This window comes from Vulpes vulpes, chromosome 16, assembly GCF_048418805.1.
Source record: "Vulpes vulpes isolate BD-2025 chromosome 16, VulVul3, whole genome shotgun sequence".
Taxonomy (NCBI): domain Eukaryota; kingdom Metazoa; phylum Chordata; class Mammalia; order Carnivora; family Canidae; genus Vulpes; species Vulpes vulpes.
The window spans coordinates 76776144-76803072 of NC_132795.1; the positions used below are offsets into that span (position 1 = coordinate 76776144).

The following is a 26929-nucleotide window of genomic DNA, read 5'->3' on the forward strand; positions in this document are numbered from 1 at the left end:
CCCTTCGTCAGAGATCCATCTGAAATTCTGGCTTTAATTCATGAAAGAGACTGAGAATGAACTCTGGAATCTGCCCTCCGTGAACTTAGAGCTCAAAACAAATCTGAGCATATATTATCTTGGAAGTTAAATGCTATTTAACTGACTTTTCTGGCACTTACTAAATGCTGTTTATCCTCCACACGTGGCAAGAAATGAGAGTAATCATCTCATGTCTTGGATCTTGCCCTTGGTACTGCTCTCCCTTCCATTCCCCACATGGAGACGAGCAGAGCCATATGAGGTATATGTGCCACGTGTGGCCATGGGGCTTTCATGGTGACCAAGCAGCATGCCAATGGCACAGACGTGGGGATATAATCCCTGTTGATTTTAGAAGATGGAAGGGCAGAGGGCCCAGAATGCTGGCTATCATTTCAGGTGAGATCCCTGAATATTCCCTTGTGCTCTGCAAAGATTAGAGTCCCTGGGAGGTGCCTTTCCATGCCCTCCTCCGGGGCCCAGCAACTGGGCCCAGCGGCTCCCAAGTCATGTGCCCTCACATGTCCTGGACTCTGGAAAGCAGCAGGTTGCCCTTCAGCCAGCCACTCTGCTGCTAGCTGAACAGAATGGCTCTGGAAGCCTCCAGGGTGTGGGCCTGCCTCCCCCTGCCTCACCTGCCCCATCTCATCCTGAGATTGCGGTTGCAGGAAGGTAACTGGAGGAGCGTACTTAAATGCAGGTGCTGAAGCAATCACATTCTTCATAGACTGCGTAAATAAGAAACCGGCCGCAGTGCCCTGGTCCCAGGTGTAACCCCAGGTTGTGAGTGAGCTTAATTTTGAACAAGATTCAAGGGAAACAAGCAGGCTCAGGGTTTTCAGGTCTCCATACTATGTGGGCAGGATGGGAACTTGGATGGCTCTGGAGCATATAGGTTGTTTCTTAAGAAAAATCACAGCCAATATTTGAGCCAGCTTTCAAGATTTTGCATTACGTGTGGGCAATGAAACGTCCTCAGTTAGTGCCCTGAACTCCCTCTTGAAGCTTCTGCGTTATTATTGCTCTTGAGCCCTGGCAGCTCACCCTGGAATACTGGGTGTAGGACTTGAGTGTTTAAAAGGAGAAAGACTTGTCATGTCATGGAGAAATTAGTACAAAAATATCAAATGATAGGAAAACTTGAAGATAATAGAACTGTGAGTTTGCTTTCTGTAGAAGGAATCACATTCCCAGCGACAACACTATAAAAGAACCACGAAGGCAAACGTGACAGATTTAGCTACATAAGGACAAGTGATCCTGTTTGCTATCGAACAGAAAATCATAAACCAGGTTTAGACAAAACTTTGCAGAAAGCAAAATGTGTCTTTATATACCAAACTCATACAAATTCATAGGGAAATAATATAAAACAGTAGGTAGAACTAGACAAAGTTGTCTTGCATATAAAACTGATGGTTCACACAAATAGAATTTAAGGAAAATTTTTTTAAAAATTTCATTGCAAGTTAAAACAGCATTGAGGTTATATTTCGCACCTGTTATATGAGCAAAAACACTTTGTAAGTGAAAACACCAATGTGAGTACATTGCCATGAAGCTAAAACATCTCTACGTTCCTAGTGGCAGATTATATTGTACATCCATTTGAAAGAAATGTGCAAAATATTTAACCTTATAATCTACTTCTAAGACTTTCTAGCTTAAGGATATTTTCCAAAAAGAAAAAGAAAGAAAGGAAGAAATAATCACAAAAACAATCCAATTTCTTTCTATAGCATTTAACAATCAGCTTTCGCTTAAGTGCCTAATATGAGTTAAATGGTTAAATAAATCATAATATGTTTACTTCAGTTGTGTGTAAGCAACCTTGATAATGATGCTGACAATGTAGATCTTATTAATCTTATCATCTTATTAATGTCAGTTAAATATTATTTGTGCAATACTATAATTGTGAGTATGACAAATATATATGAACATATGAATTATTTAACAGATATGTGTTGAACTTCTTTTTATTTTGCGGTGGCCCTTTGCTAGAGGTTAAACATAAATAAATGAGTTAGAGAACCTGTATTAGGATGGATATTTTTTCTAAACATTTTTTAATGTTATCCTATTCAAAATGAAGGGGGAAAAAGTTAGTTTTTAAAGCATTTGGTATTGACTTGTGTCTTTTCTTTTGATTCCACGTGTATATAGATTAATGGAGTGGTTTGGGTCCATTGCAGGTGATGTTGGCGGAGCTGAAAGGCAAAGATGAAGTGTATGCTGTGAAGGTCTTAAAGAAGGATGTCATCCTCCAGGATGATGACGTAGACTGCACGATGACAGAGAAGAGGATTTTGGCGCTGGCGCGGAAACACCCATACCTAACCCAACTCTATTGCTGCTTTCAGACCAAGGTATGTCTAGGAAGAAGCTGGTGGCCCGCCATCTTGGGGTAGTACTGTGTGATGTGATGGCATCTTGATAAAAAGAAAATCAATTATACGTCCTCTAGATAGATCTTCTATATTCTTTTCTCATAGGCCTTGTAAAATGGAACAGATTTTACCCTTGAAAAGATCAGGCGTATTTGAACAGCATACTCTTTTTTTAATGGAATTTTCCATTCAAGGTTGTGCGTGTGGAGGGATGAGAGGGCACTAGAACTCTTTGCAGATGTAGCTGGACAAAACCAAATGGCTAAATCCAGTGTTTGCTCCTCGGAAAAACCAACAGGTGTCATCATTAGTCCTTGTTCTACTCCTAACTTTCTATCATTAGGCAAATCACTTAATATTCTCTGTTGCCTTCAAATGAAAGGAGTCGAGGCCACCCTAACCACTCCTGACTTGTGTAATGTCACAGGAGGCAGAAGATGTTGACAAGTGCTTACAATGCCCTGTGGAAATACAAATATGTGATTGTAAATTTACCATGTAGGAGCCTGGGAACCAGAAGGTGGCAGTAAAGAAACGAAAATAATCTGCAACTGCATTATGGAGTCTGACCTGTGAATATCATAATTGATTTTTAAAAACTTATTCTTAGTAAAGAAGAGAAATGCTAATATTCTTCATGAAGCTCTTAATTTATCATCCCTTTTGGGGGAAAAAAATTAAAGTCTTTGAGGATGCCTTATGGTGCCTGTAGCTCTTATCTTCCTGAGAAGGCATAGGCAACCTGACCTGAAACTTTCCTGTGCCCATCTGGAGCCCAGACAATGAAGGGTGCCATCATGGAGAGACAGTCCCTTGCCCCTTGGCATACTCCCACTTCTATGTCACTGCAATGACATCTTTCACTTTGAATTCAACAATTACTCGTTTGGTCATTTGGCAAATTTTTATTTTATTATATTTAATTGAATTCTCCCCACGTACCAGTGGTAAGCAAGGCCCAGTCTCTGACCTCCGGGAATTTACAGTCTCTGGTACGCTTCTCAAAGGGTATTTCTCTGAATCTTCATCACTTGAGAAACTCTAAGCATAAAAGACTCTGGCCCATAGTTTGGGAAATTGCAATCTGACCTCTTTTAGACTTTCTCAACATACACTTTCTTATTAAAGTCCTTGAGGAGAATTGCAGTGGGGGGGCAGGGGGCGGAGATTGCCTTTATTTAACTAGCATTTCCCAATTACTTTATCTTAAGCTCCACCCATACTACCACCTATTACACCCTGTGAAAGCGATCTAATGGCATTTTTCCTATCCCTCTGATCTCTCAGGAGAATAAGAAGTACCTTCTGAAAATCTGAATATCCCTTTTCCAAACAAGTACAGGACTCATTGGCAATCTTTTTTTTTTTTTTTGGCATGTTTTATGTAATGCATAATATTTACGGGTCTGTGCATGTATGAGTACATACGCAGAGCCCAGCATGAGAAAAGAGGATCAATCATATGATCAACGTTCTTCTTTCCATACTTTTTGCACCAGTGAGAAAATCAGATTCAGAGGAGTCGAAGTCTTTTGCCCCTAAGACACTCTGTTTTAGCCAAGACGGACTTGGCATCTGGTCTCTGGAACTCCCAGTCCAGTGGAACCATGCTCTGATATCACACCCATACTCTCTCTTGCCTGACCCAGCACAGTGTCCCCTCTGGGGGGGGGGGGGGGGGGACTTTTTCCCCTTATTCCCCTACCTCTAGCAGGTAGCCCTCTCTTTCACTATCTGAGGTGGTTTCCTGTGTAGGGATATACACTGGAGTTTTTCTTTGGACACATTGCCAAGAGGTCCAATATCCTTGGGGTGCCACCATGGAGGGTCAGCTTTCCTACACCTCTTGATGAATGAGTGTGGGAATGGAAGTCTTCCATGTCAGCTATGTTCTCTTTGGTGTATTACAGAACACCAAGGCTAAGGTTCCTAATTGTATGGCAGCTTTTGGAGCACAAAATGATGTTGAGTAACACCATGAATTTCCTTTATGATGGAGCCATAACGAAACTGACATGGAGATATTAGGGTTTGGAGGGCTGGAGAGCAGGGTTGGGAGAGAAGGGATTTTAGTAGTTTAGAGATTCACTAACTCTTTTTCTCAGGCCAATATCAGCCACTGTTATAGGAGCACCTTTCCTCCACCTCCCATGCCACCATTTTTTGTAGAACCACAGGACACCCCACTTTAAACAACAGATGTATGTTCATCTAATTTTTCAAAAGTGAATCACATTTTAACCTTACCAAAGGGCTTTAACTTACTATGAAAGCAGTCTTATGAAATATCATTTTATAAAGCCCAAACTTCTAGAAAATGTGACTTATCCTATGACAAGCAGTCGTCATGGTTTTAAAGAGTCATTCACCTGACTGTGAGGTAGGTGCTGGCTCTGGGCTTATCAGCAAAAAGTGGAGGGGTTTGCTCCATAAGTGATGGGGAGTTTATACTCCTTCTGTAAGTAAACGGCAGCACACAGCATGGCATGGAGTGTTCAAAACAACAGGACTCAGAGAAGAGATGCTCTTGGACTTTTGAGTGGGGTGAAAACTCAAGCCAGACTATGAGGAGGGGAGGATTGGGTCAGCCTGGGCTGGGAATGGGAGCCAGGCTCAGTAGCCATAGCTCAGTCCTGCTTTAGTTTCATTTTTCCTGAAAAGAAAGGACAACTCCTGAGTTACTCTGAACCTGGTTTCAACTAAGACTAATACATGATTAAGGAATCTGAGATCCGATTGCAATCCTATTAAGATTTCTTTGACTTTTATTTTATGACACACGAAGCAGCAATAATGCTAAATCGGGTTTAATTATTTTTAGGTGAGCCTTTGTTTTTCAAGGTGTAGGAAGAAAGGGCCCCCATATAAACATGCTTTGAGAACCTTTTGCTGGTTTGCACATAGCTTCTTCAGGCCATACACTACACAGGTTGCCTGATGGGACTTAGATGTGTGTGAAGTGGGGGTGCCATGTGACCACTGGCAATGACTGTGTAAACCTATTGGTGCCAGTCATGATGTCAAGTCATGAATTAGGTCTGGTCCCCACAGCCTGCTGAAGGTATGGTTCAAGGATGATTTGGCCTTTTCTGTGCCAGTACTACTTGCCATTGGTTCATGTACCCTGATCATTCTCTGAAGGGTCTGGAAGGAAGAAAAGCAAATGGTAGTGGCTGAACAACAGCAAGGAAGGAGAGGCAGTGGAGGGTGTTTGGGAGATGAAGAGGGAAATTCCTGCACCTATGGGATCAGATGATTGGTAGAGGGGATGGAAATACAGTTGACCCTCAGCCCACATGGGTTCGGGCTGGTCCATTTATATGTGGGTTATTTTTGAGAGAGTACAGGACTGTAAACATATCTTCTCTTCCTTATGGTTTTCTTAATGACATTTTCTTTCCTCTAGCTTACTTTATTATAAGAGTACAATATATAATAGAACCTATAAAATCTGGTTAATGGACTATTGTTCTCAGTAAGGCTTCTGTTCAACAGTAGACGATAGGTAAAGCTTTGGGGGGAGTCAAAAGTTATATGGGGATTTTTGACCATGGGGCCTTGGTACCCCATCTGCTACATTGTTCAAGAGTCTACTGGACTGTGAACCTGCTTCACTGGGCCAGGCACCCTGCCAGGCTCTACAGGTTATGGGCTTGGTCAAAGTCAGGGCTTAGGACAACGAGCGACTTCGGAAACTGCCTTTTCATGCTTCTCCCTCACCCGCAGAACACTAGGAATGGGAGAGCCACTGAGTGATGGGCTTGTTTATGCTTTTTGTTTTTGTTTTTGTTTTTGTTTTTGTAGTTAAAGGAAATAAAATTCTCAGGCATTTTTAGATTCTGTGTGTGATCCCCATTGTGAAATCATTGTTTCCGACTGGCTCCCATAAAACTTGTCTTGAGTAATTTCATCCATGATTTTTTCTCTTTAAAAATATTAGTCTCTACCTCATCATCTCCATCCCCCACCATTTGGCATTTCCCGCCAGGCCTGGGAAGCTAGCTCCTGGAGGGCTGTGCCTCTCTCAGCTGCTATAAAGGAAACAGAGGGTGAACTCCTAGAGAATCTCCCTTGGCCAGCCTCCCTCGCTGCCCTGGGGGAAATGCAGAATGGAAAAATCCTTAAAAAGCAACTGGAGACATTTTTCAAATGAGTTTTAATAATCTGTGTGAGTGTGGGGCGAGAACTACAGAAATGGGGTGTTGGCAGTGTAGGGACAATTTATAGTTGCAAGGAGCTCTGATGTTTGTTTTGATCATTAACTCTGCAGGACAGCAAACACAAAAGCAAAAAACAAAGTGAAAAATGTGACCATTGGTCAATTTTTTTGAAGGAGATGACTATGTCAGATTAAGTCTAAAGGAGCTAAGAAACCATTGAATGAAGTACTCCGCCTACTAGAGCCTGTCATCTGAAATAGCCCAGTGTGGAAGAGGCTGGAGGAGTTTTGACCAGATCTGGTGCCTCCCAAGAGTAGACTCACATGTTCAACACCATGAGTTGGTCTGTGGGTCAGGCAGCCACCTGGAAGTCAAGATGCTATCAAAACAAACTATTGGGAGGGATAAACTGTATTCTCTTGAGGAGGGGTGCAGCCTATGGAGAGCTGGGGGGTGATGAGAGAGAGCGAGCAAGGGAGGGAGCAAGGGAGGGAGGCAGGGAGGGGAAGGAATGGAGAAGAGGGATAGAATGAAGAGTGTGGGGGGTGGGGGCGGGGGGGCAGGGTAGGATGTGTCTATGTGTGGACAGGCCGGGCATGCCCCAGCCAGTCAGAGGAGATAAGAGTTTCCATAATCCATCAGGGCTTCACAGAGGAGAAGGATCTGACTCAGGTCTTGAAGCACACCGGGATGCCTTCTGCCTGGCGAAACAAAAGGTTATAGCGTTCATGAATGTTCACGCGCCCCAGGATAGAGCAGTATGCGTGGTGGCTCTTAACCTACGATGCTGTTGCCTCTTTGCCTCTGAGGAAACCTTGCATGTGATAGGACGGTTGCTCTTCACAATACCTTCACTTATATCAGCCATTGCACGTGTTTCTAAACATGTCTCTGTGAGGCAAGTACGGTCACCGTCTCTTCCAGGTGGGAAACGGAGGCCCAGCAAGGCCTTACCACTTGACTATAATAGAATTTAGATTGGAATGGAGATTTCCCAGCAGCCTCTGTTCACACATTATGCTGTCCAAGCTCCTTCCTGCTGTTCAGATTCTCTACCTCAGATAGCCTCGTCTCCAAACCCCTCTCCCCAGTCTCCATTTGCTATCACACACAGGAGAAAGGGTTCATGGAAGACAGCTCTGTTTTACTTGGACTCAGTGAGATTGGAATTAAAAAAAAAAAAAAAACAGTGCTCTCTAAGCTGGCAACAGTAGCAGGATCCATCAGACTATTTCTGGAAATGTGTCTGTTTTCTGGAAGTGCAAGAGAGAAGGAAGGAGAAACAGGACATGGGCTCAGGAATAACAGATCTTTCTCTACTTAAGTAATGTCCTGACAAACCCACCATAAGTTGAATATAATCCTAAGTCAAAAATGCAGTTAAGGGACGCCTGGGTGGCTCAGTGGTTAAGCATCTGCCTTCGGCTCAGGGTGTGAATCCGGGTATCGAGTCCCACATCAGGCTCCCTGAGAGGAGCCTGCTTCTCCTTCTGCCTGTCTCTGCCTCACTCTCAATGTGTCTCTCATGAATAAATAAAATCTTTTAAAAAAGAAAGTGCATTTAATACACCTAACCTACCAAACATGATAGGTTAGTTAGCCCAGCCAACCTTAAACATGCTCAGAACACTCACTTTAGCCTGCGGTTGGGCAAAGTCATCTAACAGAAACCTATTTTACAATAAACTGGTGAATATCTCCTGTGGTTGACTGAATATTGTACTGAAGTGAAAAACAAAATGGTTGTATGGCTACTGATTTGTTATATAAGTACGTGGGTCGTTGGCCCTCGTGATCGTGTGGCTAACTGGGAACTGGGTGGGGCTCACTACCATTGCCCAGCTCCAAAGAGAGTGCCACGTACCACTAGCCTGGGAAAAGGTCAAAATTAGAAGTATGGCTTCTGCTGAATGTGTATTGCTTTCACATTATTGTAAATCAAAAAAGTCCTAAATTGAACCATCGGAAGTTAGGGACCATCTGTATATCCAGAATGGACTGGGGTAGGATGAGGTCCTCACACTTGTCCACCTGGCCATCACTTACTGAGCACCCACTGTGGGTGTCATGGTACCATGCTACCTGCTGAGGGAGTTAGTGGTAAACGAAGTAGTTAGGTTTCCTGGCCTCGTGGAACTTCTTGAAGCCTCACTGGAACGTGGTCATTACACCACAATGTGGAAAGTGCTGGCCTGCAGCTACTGCCCAGAACTCATTGCTTTGTTTTCTTTTCAGAAATTGTTGTCCTTGGCTTTTAAAAAATAATGTTTAACTTTTTTTTTTTTTATCACAAAGGATTTTTGTTCACTGTAGAAAATTTGGAAAATCGAGTAAAGGTCAAGAAAATAAGAATGATTCTAATGACTAGTAACATTTTGATGTGTTTCGAGTTTAAAAGTACTTATCTGTTTATACATCTGTATTTACAAGCTTGGTGTCATACTCTATAGGATGAAGTTTTTTTTACCGGGGGATATGGTATAACTATTCCTGCTGTCACTAAAATATTCTTCGATCAAATGATTTCTAAGGTTTCTACAATATGTGAGGGCCTCTTGTAGAAAAATGCTGCATCTGGGGGTTGCAGGTTGCCAGTCCATGCTTGGCTTCTTGTGGAGCTAATGTTAGCAGTAAGTGGACCAGAATGCACTGCCCAGAAATGGCTTTGGTCTCTCTGCCACAGGACAGCCTCTTCATATTTGTTTCCCTGTAACATAAACTTGAGTACAAATTGTAAATAATCTATTTGACACTGACATATGGCAGAACAGATTTATACTCCCTTGACACGTAGATACGTATAGATGTACATCTAGTGAATACTCATCACCATTAAGGAATAGACTTAGGCATTCTCCTGAACTATTTTAATATTCTTTTTTTTTTTTTTTTTTTTTTTTTTTTTAGAGTGGGAGAGAAGGGGGTACGGCAAAGGGAGAGGGGCAGAGAGAATCTTAAGCAGGCTCCATGCCCGGTGTGGAAGCTAAAGTGGGGCTTGATCTCACAACCCTGAGATCATGAGCTGAGCCAAAATCCAGAGTCAGAGACTTAACAGACTGAGCCTCCCAGGCACCCCTATTTGCATATCCCTCTAAGCTGTAGGTTTTCAAGTTGGTTTTGTGGAGGTGCTATGTGTGTGCATGCATGTGAATATGCATCTGGATACACAGACCCTGGGTGTGCTGTGGCAAGAGGATCTTCACTCCCCCATTTTAAACTGCTTCACACATTAGTATTCCAAGAAAGATATTATCTGAAGAAAGAATTTCACTTAAAAAAAAAAAAAACCCACCATTTAAAACTGCTGTAACTTCCATGAGTCTGGAGGAAACCTTGATGATTTTTACCTACCCACATATAATCTGATGTGTATATACAGCAGCAGCGCCTGAAGGCTTCCATTACAAATGTCTTTCCATTGTTAAAACAGGCACATTCCTGAGATTTAGATAGAGATGGAATTTTTGGAAGCAGATTCTCTCTCGGATTCTCTGTGAGTGCTGTCTCTAAGTTGGTTGGATGATTAATAGAAGGGTTTAGAGAAAACAATACCTAGAAGCATGTGTATAAACCAGTTTGGCTCGCTGAGAAAGGTTTCCCACCAGAGAGAAGGATTGAGAGAGAGAGTGAGTGAGGGGGAAGTAGATAGAACGTGACTAGGATATGATGCTACTCTAATAGGAGAAAGTTGGTCACGAGGGTCTGCTTTGTGCCAGCACCTTATCAGGTACAATTAGCAGATAGCAGAGAGTGTGACTCTTCTGTTCAAGGAGGGGAGATATAATATACATCAATCAGTGACTGAGAATAAAGCCAGCGTGTGATGAGGAGGAGGAGAGGCTTATACTTAATGAGCACCTACTATGCAGCAAGCCTCGTGCAAGAACTAACATAATGAATCTTATACAAGTTTTATGGGGCATGGTGCCGCTGCTCTCTTTTTGGGCAGGTGAGGAGCAGGTCAGGGTGCTCAGCAGCGTGGGAGTGTGGCCAGGCTCCCACAGCTATCTAAGCGCCGTGCCTGGGACTCAGATCAACGGTCTCCACCCTTACCTCCTGTGAGAGAGAAGAGCCACTGGGGAACAGGGGGGTGGCAGATGTGCCCTGTGGGGGTTGCTGGGTGGAGGGTGAGGAGCAGAGCACAGGGAGCTATAGGGAAGGAGGGGTTTGCAGAAACAGACCCCTCAGTATACAGACAATGAGTATGCTGGAGCAGGAGGCCTGCAGTGGGAGGGCATGAGAAAGATATGTTCATGAGGAACTCTGGCAGCTCTGTGGAGTTCTTACAACACAAGGACTTTGGGAATATTCTGGTGGTAAAGGGCTCCTTGGAGGTCCTAGGGGAAGTGAGGATTAGAAAGCACAGTGTTGGCAGCTCCATGTGCATGGATGAGGAGGAGAAAGGGACTGCAAAGGTACTGGTAGGGAGGCTGTGTCAGTGACCCCACGTGTCCAGGGGCAGTAGGAGAGCACTTCTGAAGGAGGAATCACCACAGGCCATGTGACGTCCCCTATGCATCCAAAAGGCCAGCCTGCTTGTGAAGACAGTAGAGGGCTCCATGTGATACTCTAGAAAATATGGTTGGGGTAACCCTGACCTGATGAGAAACGTGAACTTAGATCGCTGCCAGTCAGGTTCAGTGACCTGCACACTTCTGAGGTGTCCTTTGCTCATAGTCCGATGGGTACACAAGGATCGAATTTAAATACAAAGTTTCACCTTAAAATCTAAAACCAGAGGTCCAAGCCATCGAACCCATTCACCAAACAAAGCCAGTTTCCTCATTGGTTGACGTCAGAACTCCTGCCTCCACCCAACACCATCTGTTGGGTTTCAGGATTTACTTTTTTTTTTAGTGTGTCTAATTTTAGATTCGTATTGAATTTTGATAGTGGACTGATGTTGTTTCCCACATGGGGCGTTTTGTAGATGCCAATCTATTGAGATTACTCAGCTTAAGCAATAGGCTTTCCTCATATAACCTGAACTTTTTGTTCCAGTGATCTCAGATGCTTTAGATGGCCCTGCAGGCCCGTAATGCTTTGACTTTGAGATCTTGCCAAATGGTGGATATGTCCATTCAGCTACTTGTGTATGTTTGTGCCCTGCCGATTTGTAGGGAAAATGGAATCTGGGAAAGAAGGCAGTTTGGGTCAGGAAACTCTGCTTCTTGCTCTGGTTCTGCCACTGATGCCTACTCTGGGATATTTCTCTGGGCGTCTATTTCCTAGCTCATAGGAAATGCCAGGGCTGGACACACAGAGTTAGACAATGTGATCTTATAAGATTCTAAAGATCTCTGAAAATGAAACTCGCTGGGAACCATACACAGGACTCTTCCAGACTTCCTTATTGCTCATGTGAGTCACAGAAAAACAAGGATAAAATCAGTGAACAGGGCTTCTATTTCATGTTTCTTTTTCAAGGCTCCACTCAGTAAACGCTTCTACCTTGATCAAAGCTTTGACGTTCACAGGGCTGTCCTTGGTTCCAAATTCAGACATACTTTCAATGACTAATGGTCCCACATCAGAAGAACGACCAGGAGGTGTTACAGTTGTCTCATTAAGACATAGCACAGTTTCTAGCACACAGCAGGCACGATCAGCTTTAGCTTCTGTCTTATCCAGTTATCAGTTTTGGTATCCTTTACAAAGATAGACTTCAAACCAGACAGAGCTTGTCATGCTTCACTTGCCTATGATGATGACCTCTTCTGACCAGTTGGCCAACTGTTCTGGAAACTGAGTTGAGAAACCATTGTTGGTAGATCTGACCCCTAGGCACACCAGCTACACAAAGAGAAAATACGTATTACCTATCCCTTAACCAGAGCCCAGATTGTCCTTGACTATAACTATGGCCCATTCTCTTAATTCTTTTAGTCCTCTCACAGGTATATCGGGAGTGGAGGACAACAAGTAATAGATAACTGAGAGCCAGAAGTCTATGCTCAACTGGAAGACAAATGCTTTGTTACATCCTTTTTCTTAACCATTAAATCGTAATGACAAAACCTAATACATTTAGAGTGTGACTAGTTAATGTATGAGGAACACATCTTTGGTTGTGAGTCCCTGGGAATTAGGTAGTCCATCTTTACCACTGCCCAGTCCATAGCTTGAACTAGGGCCAACACAAGGTCACTGTGACCGTGGCTTCTGCAAAGCTCCTCTAAATAATTGTTTTATCTACAAGATTCTTGCTGGACCCATTGTCCCCTTCCTGTCACTGAGATATTGGGCAGAGAAGGTCACATATTGGGGCTGGCTCTCTAGTGTGGGAAGAAGAGGTTCCTGGTTCCAGTAAAGAACTTCTCAGACCAAACTGCCCTTCTGGTGGTTTGTCTTTTGAGGCTGCTGTTGTGGTCTGAGAAAGGGGGGCAGGGGTCATTTAGATGGGCTAGTCATCCCATTACATTTCAGGGTCATCCTTGGCTCAATAATGACAATAACAGCAAAAATTTCTATAGCACTCATATTACAGGTTCAATATCAGACATTTTACATATATTAACTCATTTAATTTTTGAGTCAATCCTCTGAGGTAGGCCTATTCTCCCAAAGACAGGTCACACAACTGAAAGTGGCAGAGCCGGGATTCAAAACTACTTGGTTTCCAGGAACTTCATTTTATCTGAATCTCCAGAGGAGATTAGGCATTTGAGAACAGACAAACACAACCAAACTCCCAAGAGAGCAAGGTGCAAATAAAATGGCAGTTGGCTGACTTATGGTGGGGTGACTACTTATGTCCGTTGTCCAGAGCACCCTGGAATAACTCTTTGGGGGTAGTATTTTGGGCAATCTAAATTGTCTTGGGAACACAGTGGAAGGAAAACAGACCCTCTTCTTCCTGTTATGGGAACTTCTTTTGTGGAGGCGATAGGAAGTCAAAACATCCACTTTGACCCCCCTCCGGGCATTTTGTTTTACCATGATGTTCCAGGGAGAATACTAGCAGGGATCACAGGCAAAAAAGAATTCTCTCAGTCGACCCATGGTGTGGCAAAAGGCACAAATTAACTCCTTTGTTGGGTCAATATGATATTGGGATTCATCAGCAGTATGTAATCCATTTTATCAGGAACACTTAGGTACAGGTTGCTAGGGAACTAAGCTCATTAATCGGCCCCGGCTCTTGGAGCACAGCTGCCTGGCTCTACGGCTTGATTTGAGCCTGGCTGACTGATAGTTATACAAGAGGTAATGGGGTTTGAGGCCTCCCCTGGTCCTCCAGAAAGAGCATGAAGGGTGCAGTATGGGAAGAGCCTAGAAGGGAGTGATTGGGAGAAATGATGTCTTTGTTCTTAGCGTTCCTTCCACTGTTTATCCAGCCCGCACCCATTTTGGTATTTTTTTGGTTTTCAAATCATAGGTTAAATCCAACCACCTCTATCAAATCCTAATTTATGTAGGTTTTCTAGATTCACCAAAGTTAGCACTAGACACACAAACACAACCAAATGAAGCACATTGCTATTAATGTGGCAATAATTCCCTAGTCTAATTCACTCAGAATTTTTTCCTTTGGGGGGGAATTAGATGAGAAGCATTTCTTGATGTACATAAACTGGAAATGAACCTCATAAAGAAGAAGTAGGTCCACTAAAAGAAAACTTGAAAATAAAATCTGACGCTTAAATATATACAAATTTTTAGGTATGATTGTTCACCTTACAGAAGCCAACTCCTTTTATCAAATGTTTACAGATGGGCAACCTGGGTGGCTCAGTGGTTTAGTGCCGCCTTCAGCCCAGGGTGTGATCCTGGAGACCTGAGATCTAGTCCCACGTTGGGCTCCCTGCATGGAGCCCGCTTCTCCCTCTGCCTGTGTCTCTCATGAATAAATAAATAAATATCTTAAATGTTTACAGATAATTCACTAGCAAACACTTTGGGTTGATGAGATCCATTTAGATTTGCCAGATGGAGGGGCTCATGTGTAGCGGTATTAAAACCAGCAGTAGTGGAGGTGCAGTCCCAGGGAAGGTCAGACTTGTGGAACACACGCTATCAGCCAGAGAGGAAGTGTCCTGCTTTGGTGTATGGTAGACAGCCAGTGTCTCTTTAGTACCTGGTATGTCTTCACCTTAGTAGCAGGTATGCCAGGGATTAAAAAAAAAAAAATGCAATCCTTGTCCAAAGAATCTCTAGTCTGTCTAGGGAGTTAAAACTAGCATAGGTGAACCAGAAAATGAAATCCTGTTAAAAAATGAGTGGTGCAGAAATTATCCTAGAAAGTCAGAGAAGAGGCACGAGGCACAGTCCTACACACAGGAGGTTCAGTCCTCTCACATGTGAAGGACTTTGTCACGGGAGGAAGAGCTGTGGGTCTCATTTCTGTCAGAAGCACAGTGGTGAGAGCCCATCTGCCTCAATGGGATTGGCTCTATGTGGTCATGTCATTCTGTGACAGGGAACAAACCTTGTCTGAGACCGATCTGGACGTTTCTGTAATTCAGGTCCTTCCATCCAGCTCCCCCCACACCCTCCCAGTGTTGATCTCTGCAGTATTAAACTACATTAATGAGAGGGGAGATCAGCCCCTCTTCTTGGGACCTGGGGAGAGCTCGATGTGCTGGTAGTAGGTAAACACAGGAAGGCTGTTTCTTGTGAATGTCAAAGGCAGGAACAAACTAGGTCTCCCAAAAACTTAAAAAAATGATAGATGCTTCTAGCTCAAAAACTGATTCCTGCGCATCTATAGCCCCAGAAGGATGGGGTCTGTTTAGCTCTTTGAGTTCCTGGTTAATTCCTAAATCCTGAAGACACTAAGTTTAGTGTAAAATACAGACATTCTGATGCTCCTTCCTGCTCTGTAGAAAAGGGTGCGAACAGTTTGTGGGATTATGTGAGTAAAAAGCCCACTGGATCCAAATGGGCATTTCTGCAGGAGGAAAAAAAATAGAAGGCTTTGTGAACATTTACACAAATTGTTCAAAGGTTACAGGAAAGACATAAAACTTAAAAATCCTAATTCCATAAAAAAGGGACATTTAGATTTCATGGTTAAGGAAGGGCAAGAATAGGAGTGTGAACAGTTGACAAAACTGGAAGAAACACAGTGCAAAAATATTAAAAATATGGTACTTGGCAGGGGGAAGCCTCCTTTTGGAAAAGGGTATCCTTTGGAAGGTTAGAATGCATTTCTTTGATCTTTAAATCTACCAAAAAATGTCATTCTGATGGAAAGAGATTCTATTTGAATTGAAAAGGTGAGGAATTGGCCGTAGCTTGATAAATGTGGCAGATGGTTGGTATGCAAGGGAATAGAATGAATCCGTTCAGTTCCTGTGTCATGATATTGTAGGAAGAATGTTTGAGGGATGCTTTATAAGGGTGCTTTTAAAAGACAAAGAGTGAGCCCCCCCTTAGGAATGGAGACCCGAGCAATGAGAGCTGGTGATTAAAAGAGGAGGACATAAAGACAAAAGTTGCAAGTCCCAGAAAGACACAGGTAGCGGGCAGCCCTGGTGGCGCAGTGGTTTAGCACCGCCTTCAGCCAGGGGTGTGATCCTGGAGACCTGGGATCGAGTCCCATATCGGGTTCCCTGCATGGAGCCTGCTTCTCCCTCTGCCTGTGTCTCTGCCTCTCTCTCTCTTTCTCTCTGCAGTTCTATGAATAAATAAATAAAATATTTTTTTAAAAAAAAGACACAGGTAGCACGCTGTCTTTGTAGAAAGCCCCCCCCCCCCAAAAGCAACATATTCTTTAGACACACACACGGTGATGAAACTATAAAGAAAAACAAGGCAGTGGTTAGCCTTACTCCTGGAGCGGGGGATGGAGGGAAGGATGCTGCCCGAGAAGTTTAAAGGGGCTGCTAAGTACCAGCAAGCATTTTTTATTTGTTGAGATGCATCATGGCTAAAAGGAGGCTTGTTTTATATGGTTATTCTTTAAATTACATATATTTACCTTTTGTAGGTATATTTCCTAATTAAAGGTGGGGGGGAGAGTAGAACAAAATCACAAAAGTATACAAACTACCATAGGTGTTAGCATTTTAAATGGTAATATCCCCACCTCCCCCCAGAAAAATGCTCACTGTAGTAAGAAGTGAGCTTCAGGACAATGTCTGCATATCATTATTTTGCCACCATAGTCTTGATTTTCCTGTTGTCTTTGGCAGGGAGTCCTGTCTCAAGGACAGGAAGTGTGGCAGCTGTCACATGGTCTGTTTTGCTGGAAGGATAAAGCACAGTCCCTGTCTCCTTCCCAAGTCCAAGGCCAAGATGGGTCTGAAACCTTGGGGTCATCCCAGGTGGAATGCCGGCCCGCCTTCAGCCCAGCCCAGCGACTCACAGGCCGAGAATTCTTGAGGGGTAACCTAGCCAAGCCTCGCTCTTTGAGCACGCAGCTCTCCTTAGGGGAAGAACTCTCTCCTCATCTCCACAACTTTGGCATTTCTCAGCTATTTTTTAAACCACAGTTTATAGCTAAGAGGATGTAGTCCACCGTTGCATTCAGCACTTTATATCATGAAAACCAGAGGCCTCTTTCCATTTCCCGTCTGCAAAATTATGTTATACGTGAACTCTGCTGTTAAGCTGTGCATGCACAGGTTCTTTCTAGATCCTCACGCATCTTCTGGAGGACATGTCCCTTCCGATGGAGGACATGTCGCCCTCCCCTGTGTCCATCACTAGCAGCAAACATTTATAGAGTGTTTTCTATATGCCAAAAATAATAGCAGCTGGCATTTTGACAGCGCTTACTATGTACCTGTCACTTTTAAAGCTCTTTATGAATGCTGATTGATAATGCTTGTGGGGGACCTGTGAGGTAGGTCTGCGGAGATACAGAAGAGCACACAGTCAGCGGTAGAACTAGGATTTGAACCCAGGCAGTCCCCTCATCCCTTTGTCTGTGTGCTCACCATTCTACCGTGCAGCCTCAGGTAATGGCCTCATGGGTGTGATTTGCTCCCACCATACTTCTGACAGTTTGCGTATTTCCCCATTTTACAGATAAGCACACTGAGGTTCGGAATGTCCCCCCTCTCCTTCACGCAGGGTTGCACAGCAGAGGGAGCCATGAAAGCGGATTGGAGATGGGACCTTTGAGGATCTTGTTTGTTCATTGCCCCTCCCACATTCCTTCTCTCTCTCTCTCTCTCTCTCTCACACACACACACACACACACACACACTCGCACTGACACCCCTCTGCACCCCTACTCTGGGGGGAATGAGAGTCCTCCCCGGCCCTTCCACCCCAATCCCTGGGTGAGGGGCTCCTGTGATGAGGAAAAGAGCAGATCCTGGAGCAAGGGCATGAGCAAGCCTGTTCATGTGTTGTTAATTGCTCAAACATCATGGAAAGGAGTTTGCCTTATTATGGGTTTTTTTTTTTTTTTTTGTGGGAAAGCTTTTCATACAATGCTGGCTGACTCCTGAGCCTTAAAAGTAAACAACTACATCATCCTGTACCGAGAGCGGCAGGAAAAAGGAAACTGCAAGAAACTATCAGACTTCTCCTCCCTCCCTCCCTCCCTCCCTCCCTCCCTCTCTCTCTCTCTCTCTCTCTCTTTAAATATAAGTCCCTCTGCCCAAGCTGCATATTTGAGCAAATGTTTTGCGTGCCGTGCATTCTTCTCCAAACCCTTGCTGTGAGGTCAGAAGAAAAGTCTACCCACAAAACATGGCTAGAAGGTTCTGTAAGCCCATTATAAAGCTCAGCAACTTCCCATCAGGGACTAGTGAAAAGTCCTCACTTGCAAAACCCCTAGGTGGTGACCACACTGACCGCTCTCTGTGGTCCTCATACCCTGGCCAGGGGTCAGTGGGGGGTGGGGGGAACATGTTCACTTCTGTCTTCCATCATCCAAGAACATGGACCATATTCTAGGCATCCACCATGTGCTTGTGGGGGGGGGGGTGGTAAAGATGCATTCAAACACAGCAGACTTACCAAAAAAATGACCTCATTTTCTCACCAGTCCCTCTGCCATTAACCTCCTGTGGATGTATAATGTCCACATCCTTTACACCCACACCAGGGCTCTCCAGAGGGCCTTTCTGGTTGCCTAATCAGACGTAAGCTTTTCCTGTCATCCCAGGGCCCCCAAGGAACAGGGGTAGTGGACAGTGGGGGCCGGGGCTGGGAGGAAGACTAGAAGGTCAGAAGACATAATTGTCCAAATGACCCGCGGGCTTTTCCAGCCATTCACCCAAACTGGAGATTTTGAAATGCATTCCTTCTGAAAAGCACTGGCATCTCCCAGAGGTGACTGGGGCATGTAACAGGATGGAAAGTCGCTACTACCTTTAGGATCAGTGAAATCAGTGTCTCGTAGGGTGGCCACTAGAGTGACGCCCTTCTGTGGTGAACTATAACTACACCCCAGCAAAAAGGAACGGTCCACTGAGGTGACTGTGCCCACTTTCTGCTTTATCCTACTCCCGCGTGATGCGAGATCGTCCTTATCCTCTTGTCCCACAAACTCTAGGCTCCTGGCCATCCTTGTCATCCATGGAATAAGTTTCTCCTCCCTGAAAACAATTTTCACTTTGTGTTCCCTTTTCTGACTAGATGGGAACCTCTCTGGGGTGTGTATCTTGCACTCATTCTGTATCCATCATTCGTTACCTGTAGGGCATCCTATTTGTGAGCTGCCTCCTTGTGAATGACACAGCGAGCTCCATGTGAGTAGAGCTATTTGGACTTCCCTAAATGCTATTTTGGGTAGTAATAGGAGCAAGAGATTATAGTGGGATTAGCCAGTGTGATTTTAATTTGAAAGGTATCACTCATGGAAGGAGTTCTACAAACAGACCAAAGGAGCTCGCTCACTTTGCCACGCTATTCTGCACCTGGCCTACAAAATGCGATGTCCTTTAGCACATTGCAGCCTGCCCTTGTCCATCTCACTGCCCGAGATCTGGGCACGGCCATGCAAATTCCTGCCTTTCTGTCTGGTCCCTTTGCCTAGGAGGACACAGCCCACCTCTCATCCATATCTGCCTCTTCTCTGAACCCTTTGATTCATCTGAGCCTCATTAGCATGTATTAATTCTTCATTAGTTGCCACCCAGCATATACAGCGTGCCTAGCTGTTAGATTTGTGTGCATGAGGGTCTTATCTCCCCAAACCAACTATAAGCATCCAAAGGCCAACACGCTTTTCTACCCCTTCCTGCTTTTCGTGTGTGTGTGTGTGTGTGTGTGTGTGAGAGAGAGAGAGAGAGAGAGAGAGAGAGAGAGAGAAAGCCAGAGTAAGTGCTCAGTAAATGCTTCCTGTGGTCACCATGGCAGTGACGGTGGTGTGACAGCGCCTAGCAAGAATCGTTTCAGGTGTTACAATCAGCTGCTTGACCTGCCACTGATGTGCAGCGAACCCGTCCTCCTCCGGCCTCCAGCCCATGGCTGTGGACTCCTGATCACGGCGCCCTGGCCCTCACAGCCTTCCCGATGGACTGGAAGAGAATCCAAACTTCACTTTTACCTCCTCTCCCCTTGGGCAAGCCGATCTCACAGTTCCTTATGTATAGGGGCCCTCATTTTGCACAGGTATTTAGTTTTCAGAGAGCTATAATTTTGTCTGATTTTTATTTTAACTTCCAGCAAAGCCCTGAACCTTGGCTCCCTCCCCTGCCAAGTGGAAGCAATGGTGCTCCCCTCAAGGGCTGCCACAAGAATTCTGCAGGGACGCACACGGCCTTTAGCATAGTGCCTGGCAGGTGCATGCAGGCAGCTCTTCAGCTGCTTTACGGAGTCCTTTGCTGGCTATCTCACCTCCATTTACCTTCACCGAACCTCTGAGATAGGCAGGGCAGTAGCATATTTTCCTTTGAGAGATGAGGAAATTGGCCCAAACCAGTGAGGGGTCTTCTCAAGGGCTCATCATTCACAAAGAGCTGGGGCTGGAATTGAGAAGTTTCCATGCTCGATTGGTGCTCCTACCTCCTGGCAACATGCATTTTGGGGGCAGTGGGGCACAGGCACAGCCTTTGACCGAAGAATGCACCTGGCGTCTGCCTGCCACTCTGCTCTGAGAATGGACATGAATTTGCTGGTAAGACTTGCCTTCATTATGGCCAGGTCTCTCCTCCTTACCCCCAGCCTTCTGGTAACTTCCCCTCTGCTGACCTCCAGCAGTAGGATTCACTCAAGGTTACCACGTATTTCTCTTGCATCCTAGTTATTCCAGAAAGTTCCAAGATGACTTGAGAGTTTTTATGGGCTAGGCTGGAAAATACCCAGGCAGTGATGGTGTGTTCATGCTAGAGTCAGATTGGCTGTACAGGCAGAGATTTATAAAAAGCCCTGTAACCCTAGAAGCTCCTAATAGGCCAAGAGAAAGGGATGAAGTGTCTTAATCCTCTGCGTAATTTCCTCATTAAGAGCAACTCTAATTAGTCTTGGGTAAAGTTTCTCTTCCAAGGTGTGTGCTTTTGGGGATATTAATGCGATTTCATGTTTTCCGGCTGAGACTTCCAAATCTGCAACCTGCCAGTGTTTTTCAGCTGTGAGAAAGGAACTCTGCCAGGAATTCATCATGTACTGGAAACAGGAAAGTATGGAAAATGAAGTATCTATCCTCAGTGCTGCTTCTAAAGGTCAAGGTTTCATTTATAGAACTGGAGCCATCCAGCTGGAAGAGAAAAGCCCATTCTCCTCTGCGATCAGTGTGGAAGTGTGCGTTGGATGCCTTCCACTCATGAAGCAATGGCAAGAAATCAACATGTAGTATTTACAAATATCGTCATTTCTGAGAGGATTAGATAGGGGAAAAAGTGAACCAAACACTAGTGACGGACTTAGGCCTGTCGTTTTCGTCTGCAGGAATGGCGCCCTATCAGCACATCGACATTTAGGGAGCAAGAGAAGGGTCAGGTACCACTGCTCTTCCTTTTTTTCCACTAGATGTGGTGGTGGGAGACCCACTGGGTCTCTAGGGCAGAGCCCTGAGATGTGGATCCTGCCATCCAAGCTGGTTATTGTGCTTCCCTTGTGGCAGGGTCCTCAAACACTGGCGTGCATTGGCATCTCCCAGGGAGCTCATTAACTGGAAAAATATAGGGCCTGTCCCTGGGGATTCGGATTCAGTAGGGCTAGGGATTCACATTTTTTAATGCAACGTGGTTTCTGACAACACTTAGAGAAACACTGCAAGAGTGGCCGAGCCAGCTACTGATGAGGAGGGCTGGCCTTAAAGATAGTCAGCGAGTGACTGCCCTAGAGGTTGTCCTAGGCCTCTCTGGGCTTTGCAAAAGATTCATATGCCATGAGCCTTATTCTTGAGAGGCAGATGGAAGAGACGGAGTGGGCAGTGCAGGATTTGGCAGACTCAGATGCCGGGCTGCCACTGGAGCTCCAAGGGGGCTGGAGGGTCAGGGGCTGCTGGGCAGGGGTGGTGAGGCTCCCGCTGAACGCAGAAGACAGCAGCATCCACTCTGATGCCTCAGAGCAGAGAGGGCAGTTCTGATGAGGGGCCGCCACTGTGAGCAGCCTCGAGCTTGATGCTTCACCAGCCTGAATGCAACATTTCAGTTTTGTGAAAGTTGTGGGCTCGGTGGGCAGTGGCCGAGGCTCCCTGGAATGTAGTTGGTGTCTGTGAACCTGAGACTGGCTCCAAGTTTGGCCACCCTTAGCAGGTGAGGACTTGGCCCAGACCACGTTGCAGATGTCAGATGACACGCTGGGCTTTAGAGTTGTGCTCTGAGCCATCGGATGTTGTGTGGAGCACCATAGACTATGGCCTCTGAGAGTTCAGGCCTCAGTGTTTATACCTGACCTTGCATGTAAAGTATGTTCCAGATTTTTAGAACTCTTGCTTCTGTTCAATCCTTTCATAGGATTTAGGGGACTGTCCCCTCCTTCAATGGATAAGCAAACAGGTGGGGTGTTCTTGAAATCCTCTCACTGATGTGGAGTGGGACTGAGTCCCTTGCGCAGGCTCTCTGGCCCCTGGCTGAGATTCTCCTGCTACCCCATGCCGAGGCCAATTTGCCTGTGAGGACCAAGGCTCTTGGAGTCATTTTAGGGCCCTGCCTTATAAAAAAAGAAAGAAAAGAAAAGAAAAAAAAATCCTTTCCTGTTGCCCTTTGAAATTCATGTAAAATTCTCTCTTTACAAATGCCTGTGTGACCTGTGCCATATACCCCTTTCTCCCACCCCCTTCGTCCTAAACAAGGCTACTCTTCTTCCTTTTATCCTCCTGAGATTTGATCACTCTGGGTACCATGCACCCTGTCCTGTGTATGATAGTTATGTCTGTGACAGTATTTCCCACCAAACTAGACTGAAAATCTCAAAGTGAGGAATTAGATCGTACTCATAATTTTTTGTCTTTTTTATCTGCTTTGGCTGTGAGGTAAAAATACATGTCTTTAGCAGCCCCTCAATAGGTACTTAATTAATTGAGTTCAATCTATCTAATCACAAGAATTACATCGGTAATGTTGATTATTTCAGCAGCTATCATGGTTGCACAACAAACCACCTCAAAACTTTATGGCTTAAAATAATAATAGGTTGTTTCTCCTCATTATTGGGTCAGGAATTTGGGAAATTTGGGGCACTTTTTGCTCCATGTGGCATTCAGCTACATTTAGCAGGTCACTGGGCTTGGCTGGAAGTTGCCAGGAGCCTTCATTCCTCCATGTGGTAGCCTTCACATGGGGTCTCATTCTTTGGTGACCAAGGCTGAGCTTCTTTCCAACATGGTGGCTGACTTCCCCAGAGAGCACAAGAACAGAAACTGCCAAACCTCTTAAAATTAGGTCCAGAACTGGCACGCTTCTGTATATTCTGTTGCCCAAAGCAAGTGACAGGCCAGCCTAGCTTTAAGGGTGGGTCCACAAACTTCACTTTCCATGGGAAGAACATGCCCATCTTTGGAGACCATCTACCACTCATGAAAGCAACGATTTGAATCTTCAACGATGTGAAAATTCAGTATGAATTTTGTTGGCAGCTACTAATGCTAAGTGTTTTTATGCATTTTATTTAATTCTCATAACAGTTTTATGAGGGAAATGCTAGTATCATTTCCATTTTGTAACTGAAGAAGCTGAGGCAAGGAAAAATGATATAATTCTTCTAAAGTTAATGGCTCTCCTATGAGAGGAGTGGACTTGAGTCAAGGAAATCCAGTTTAGAACCCCTTCTTGGGCAAAGAGACAATCTTGGTGGAACTGGTAGGCAAGCTTGGAATTCTTTTGTATGTATACCTTTGTGTTACTCGCTGGGGGAAACCAAAAAGTATAAATCATGTCTGGGAAACAAGGCTGAAACATACAAAATGAGTAGAGACACATATGCCAATAATGAGTTAAACTGTATGCACCAGGCTGTAAATGGTAGAGGAATTTGGAAAAAGAGGAAATGCGAGTATCTTGAAGGAGTTAGGGAATTGGGGCTTCTATCGGTCATTGGCTTTGGTCCTTTGGATGATCTGCTGGTCCTTGGGGATGTTGGGTAGGTTTAGGAAGGAGCATGAGCCACAGCAGTGGGGCTGGAAGATGCTGGTGCTTACAGATGAATTGGGCAGAGGGAGAATAGGCTGGGTCCTAACTCCGGAGAGCCGAGAGAGCCTGTGCAGAAGTTGAGACCTCCTGAGGCAGCCTAAGAAGGGCCACTTGAGGTGGAGCGTCTGATTTTACAGCTGGAAAGGATCCCTCCAGGCATGGAGGTCCTTGACAGCAGAGTCCACGACTTGTCCACTTCTGCTTTCTCCTAGACAGGCTCAGTGCCAGGCAAAGAATTGCACTTAGCAATGTGCAGCAAAAGGCTGACCTTAGAGACCTTCTGTCCAACTGGCACTTTCATAGGTGAGCAGACCCAGGCGACAGACCAGACTAGGGGACAAGGCCACGACCACAGCAGAAAGGGTGTTGGGCAGCCTGGTGGAGGTTAAAAGTTTGGACTATAGAGTCAGACTGCTCTGTTTCTTATGAGCTAAAGAGCCTCGGGCAAGTTTCTTAATATCTCCACACCATAGTTTCTTCATTTGAAAAAAACGGATATATTAACACCTATTCCGTAGAGGCGCTGTGAGGATTCAGTGAAGTGATTTGGTGGGTGAAGCAGTGAGAGTGGTGCTGGGCCCTCAGTAGCATTCAGTAAATGATGGCAGTTGCTGGGCTTCCCCACCACTCCCTTAAGCAGGGGACATGGCTGTGTGCCTGTGCTTGCATACTTGGTATTGTGTTATCCCTCAGTCAGAGTGTCTTCCCTCCAAACTCAAAATGTTGTAGGTTTCTGGCCACCAATCCATCAACATTCAAGAAAGAGCAGAATCACTGCTTCCTTTGCACAGATACACACACCCCTTCCACACCTGGAGGGGTTCCACAACAGCTCAAGCTCTGCAGCCTTCACCCCCATGGCTTTGGGAGCACTCTGAGGCTATGGGCTGTGAGAGGCAACCTGGCATCCTGGACCAGGGATCCCAAGCTGGCTCTGCTGCATAACTACAGTGGGTCCTTCAGCAAGTTAGCCGATCTGACCTACCTTGGAGGGTGGTTGGGAAAATTATTCTGTCATAGTGCCAGGCACATGTCAGGGACTAATAAATAAGCCAGTAGCTTGATGGCGTGTTCTGAGATCTGCAACTTTGGGGACTGCTTGCTTTCTGGCATGTGCAACCTGTCCATTGGATTGACTGCATGAAGGACCTATTAGGTACAGATCTTGGTTCTGAGAAGGGGGCCATATATCTGGATTTTCCTCCACAGAATCCCCACTGGGAAGCAGTTTGTGATCACATGTGCTGTCCTGGAGCTGAAGGTCTTACCTGTATCTTGCCTCAGACAGGGTCTCCTTTACTCCAGCTCAGCAAAATCAGGATGAGCTCTGATCCCAGGGCTTGTGTGCAGAGAATGTTCACGGTCCCCATCAGCCACCCATCCTGCCACATACCGGTAGGCCTGTCCTAGCTCAGGTGACCATACTTCAGGGTGTACTTGGTACTTCCGTGGAAATGTCAGAATTGAAGGTGAGCTGAAGTCCCAGAGACTTCCCTGTGGCTATAGGGACCTGAGCCCCCTTCTACAGAGGGAGTGAGGTCCAAATCCCTTGTGTGGGCAGCAAACAGAGAGGGCCAGGGCTTTGTGTGACTAGCCCATGCCTCATATTGAGGCTCCTTTCAGGCAGCTGCAGGCTAACCTGAAAAATTTCCCCTTGATTTCTCAGAGCTACCAGCCAGAAATTCACACTTGAACCAGATGTCAAATGAGCAATTCTGTAGTTCTCTTGTGAGCATAGGCCCAAGCTGGCCAAAAGGTTGTAATGTTGGACGGAATGTGACAACAGGTTGCTCTGTCCTCCCTGTTCCCTGCCTGCTCTGGCCTACCCCACAGCTCCCCTCTTGAGACCAGTGGGTACCCTCTCAGCCTTGGGGAGGGAGCATGTGAAATGAGTAGACCAAGAGGGGTCTGAGTCCAGAAACATAATAATGTTGTCATTTATAACAAACATTTGTTGAGCATTTCCCATATATGGTATATTCTGTGTGTGTGTTTCTCATACACATGTGTATATGGCCTAGCACTGGCTAGGCAAAGGACCTATAATAACATAGAGATGTTCGTTTATTCAACACCCATTTCACGCATGTCTACTACATGTAAGGCATTGTCCTTAGGGTTGCGAATCCAGCAGTGAGCAAAACAGTGGGCTATCCCTACCCTCATAGAGCTTACATTCAAATAGGGGGAGAAGGGCCAAAAAAAAAAAAATTAAAAATTCATGATGAAAGAAACAAGACTAACAAAGCAAGGGAAGGTGGAAGTGGAGTTCTGGGAAAGGGTGTGTGTGTGTGTGTCTGTGTGTGTTTATTTGTTTGTTGTAATGTGGGGTAGTCATGGAAGCCTCTCTGATAAATAATAACAAAGTAGAACCAAGAGTGAGCCATTATACTTGGGGGAAGAGTGCTCCAGATAGAACAGCTGGTGCAAAGGCCCTGGGGCAGGAGTGTGCCCAGCATTTCTGAGGAACAGTGAGGAGGCTGGCATGGCTAGAGCAGAGTGAGCCAAAAAGAGGGCAGGAGGAGCTGGAGTTATAGGGAGAACAGGAACTCACCTGACCACCCTAGTAAGGAAAGAACATAGTCCCAGAAAACGTTAGGTAACAGGGCAAAGCAGGATGTGGTAAGTACACTCAGAGGGACGCAGACAGTTTTAAAACATTCAGAGAAAAGAGCACCCTCTCTGGGCTAGGAGTGGTCAAGGAGGGCCCCCCAAACAGGTGGGGCTTAAGCTGACAAGAGGAAGAACAGTGAGGCCAGGTGGGGGGCTGAGGATGCTCCTGGCAGAGAAACATGAAGGAAGCAAGTAGATGATAAAGCTACACCTGGAAGTGGAGGCTGTGTTTAGAGGGCCTCAGACGGCAGATGAGAAAGTTGTAAAA

At 45.2% G+C, this 26929-nt stretch overlaps 1 protein-coding gene across 2 annotated transcripts in view; it reads left to right on the forward strand.

The window, feature by feature from the left end:
* Positions 1 to 26929, forward strand: part of PRKCE (protein kinase C epsilon) — a 485623-nt gene that overhangs the window by 336147 nt on the left and 122547 nt on the right. For both annotated transcript variants that reach the window (XM_072741205.1, XM_025992586.2), the window contains exon 10: positions 2217 to 2390. In XM_072741205.1, the coding sequence (XP_072597306.1) occupies positions 2217 to 2390 (174 nt within the window). The remainder of the gene's footprint in view (positions 1 to 2216; positions 2391 to 26929) is intronic.